General features: G+C 38.9%; 1 protein-coding gene across 1 annotated transcript; it reads left to right on the top strand.

Moving 5' to 3' along the window:
* Positions 1-470: 470 nt before the first annotated feature.
* LOC138888306 (uncharacterized) lies at positions 471-1,028 on the top strand. Its single transcript, XM_070170152.1, has one exon. It carries the CDS (start codon positions 471-473, stop codon positions 1,026-1,028), a length of 558 nt encoding a protein of 185 aa, XP_070026253.1.
* The last annotated feature ends 229 nt before the right edge of the window (positions 1,029-1,257 follow it).

The following is a 1,257-nucleotide window of genomic DNA, read 5'->3' as shown; positions in this document are numbered from 1 at the left end:
GAATATCTTGTAATTGATAGTATTTAATAAATGGCCCCGACGTTCTTTCCCTTGTGTAGGCTTCAGCTATGATCTACCAATATGGTAGGATTGTGTGTCAAATATAGCACTAATATATGTTGAAAGTGTAAGCTGATTGTAAGTGTATATGTGATAGTTGGCTAGTTAGTTAATGAAGTGGCTATGGCTATTTATGTAAAGCAAGTTAGTAAGAGGTTTTAGTTAAAAATATTGTATATATACTTCACTCTGTATAGTACTAACGATTGCAGAAGAAATGAGAATTAGTTAGTTTTCTCTCCAAGTCTTATTCTGTTCATATTCTCTCTTCAATCTCTCTTTACTCTGATAAAGTTGACATGGTATCAGAGCCAACTGCTCGAATCTAAATCGCAAATCAGTGTGATTGCTGAATTCAAGCTCAATTGCTTCAATTACACAAGCTCTGTCTCTATAGTTGAAGCTCAACAATGGCGGAAGTGGTTGATAATGAAGCTCCTGAGAAACTAAGTTACAATCATCCCTTGTTATTGAACTCAAATGATAATTCCGGAGCAATCCTGATCTCGCTGCAACTGCGAGGTCCAGAAAACTACCCAGTGTGGAGTGGGGCAATGAGAATTTCTATTTTAGGACGGAACAAGTTAGGGTTCATTGACGGTACCTGTAGGCGAGGAAAGTTTGGTCCAAATCTGATAGATCTATGGGACAGATGCAACGCCATAGTGCTGTTATGGATAATGAACTATGTATCGCCTGAATTGCTTAGTGGAATTGTTTACTCCTCAAATGCGAGTGCTGTGTGGAATGACCTAAAAGAGAGATTTGATAAAGCTGATCTCTCTAGAATTTTCCAGATCCATAAGAACATTGCCACAATTAATCAAGGTACTAGCTCGATCTCTTCCTATTTCTCAAAATTGAGACTGCTGTGGGCCGAGTTTGATAGTCTAGCCCCAATTCCTGGATATGATTTTGAGAAATCGCGTGAATTTGTTGTGTTTATGGAAAGGTTGAAACTCCTATAGTTCCTTATGGGGCTAAACGAATCTCATGAGCAAGCTAGAAGCCAATTGCTCATGATGATACTAGCTCCCTCTGTTAACAAAGCTTACTCTATGATGATGGAGAGGGAAAGCCAGAGGGAAATTGCACACACAAATGTTCCTGTAGAGAATCCGGACCTCACCGCTTTTGTGTCTACTAGAGGTGGATTTCAACAAAGGCCAAAGAAAAATTTCAACCTAATCTGTGACT

Source organism: Nicotiana sylvestris, chromosome 3 (assembly GCF_000393655.2).
Source record: "Nicotiana sylvestris chromosome 3, ASM39365v2, whole genome shotgun sequence".
Classification (NCBI taxonomy): domain Eukaryota; kingdom Viridiplantae; phylum Streptophyta; class Magnoliopsida; order Solanales; family Solanaceae; genus Nicotiana; species Nicotiana sylvestris.
Note: the sequence above shows the minus strand (reverse complement) of the source record. Positions and strands in the feature narration are given on the sequence as shown.

What these genes read in the sequence shown, in the direction of transcription:
- LOC138888306 (XM_070170152.1), top strand. Translation starts at nt 471, where the DNA reads ATGGCGGAAGTGGTTGATAATGAAGCTCCTGAGAAACTAAGTTACAAT.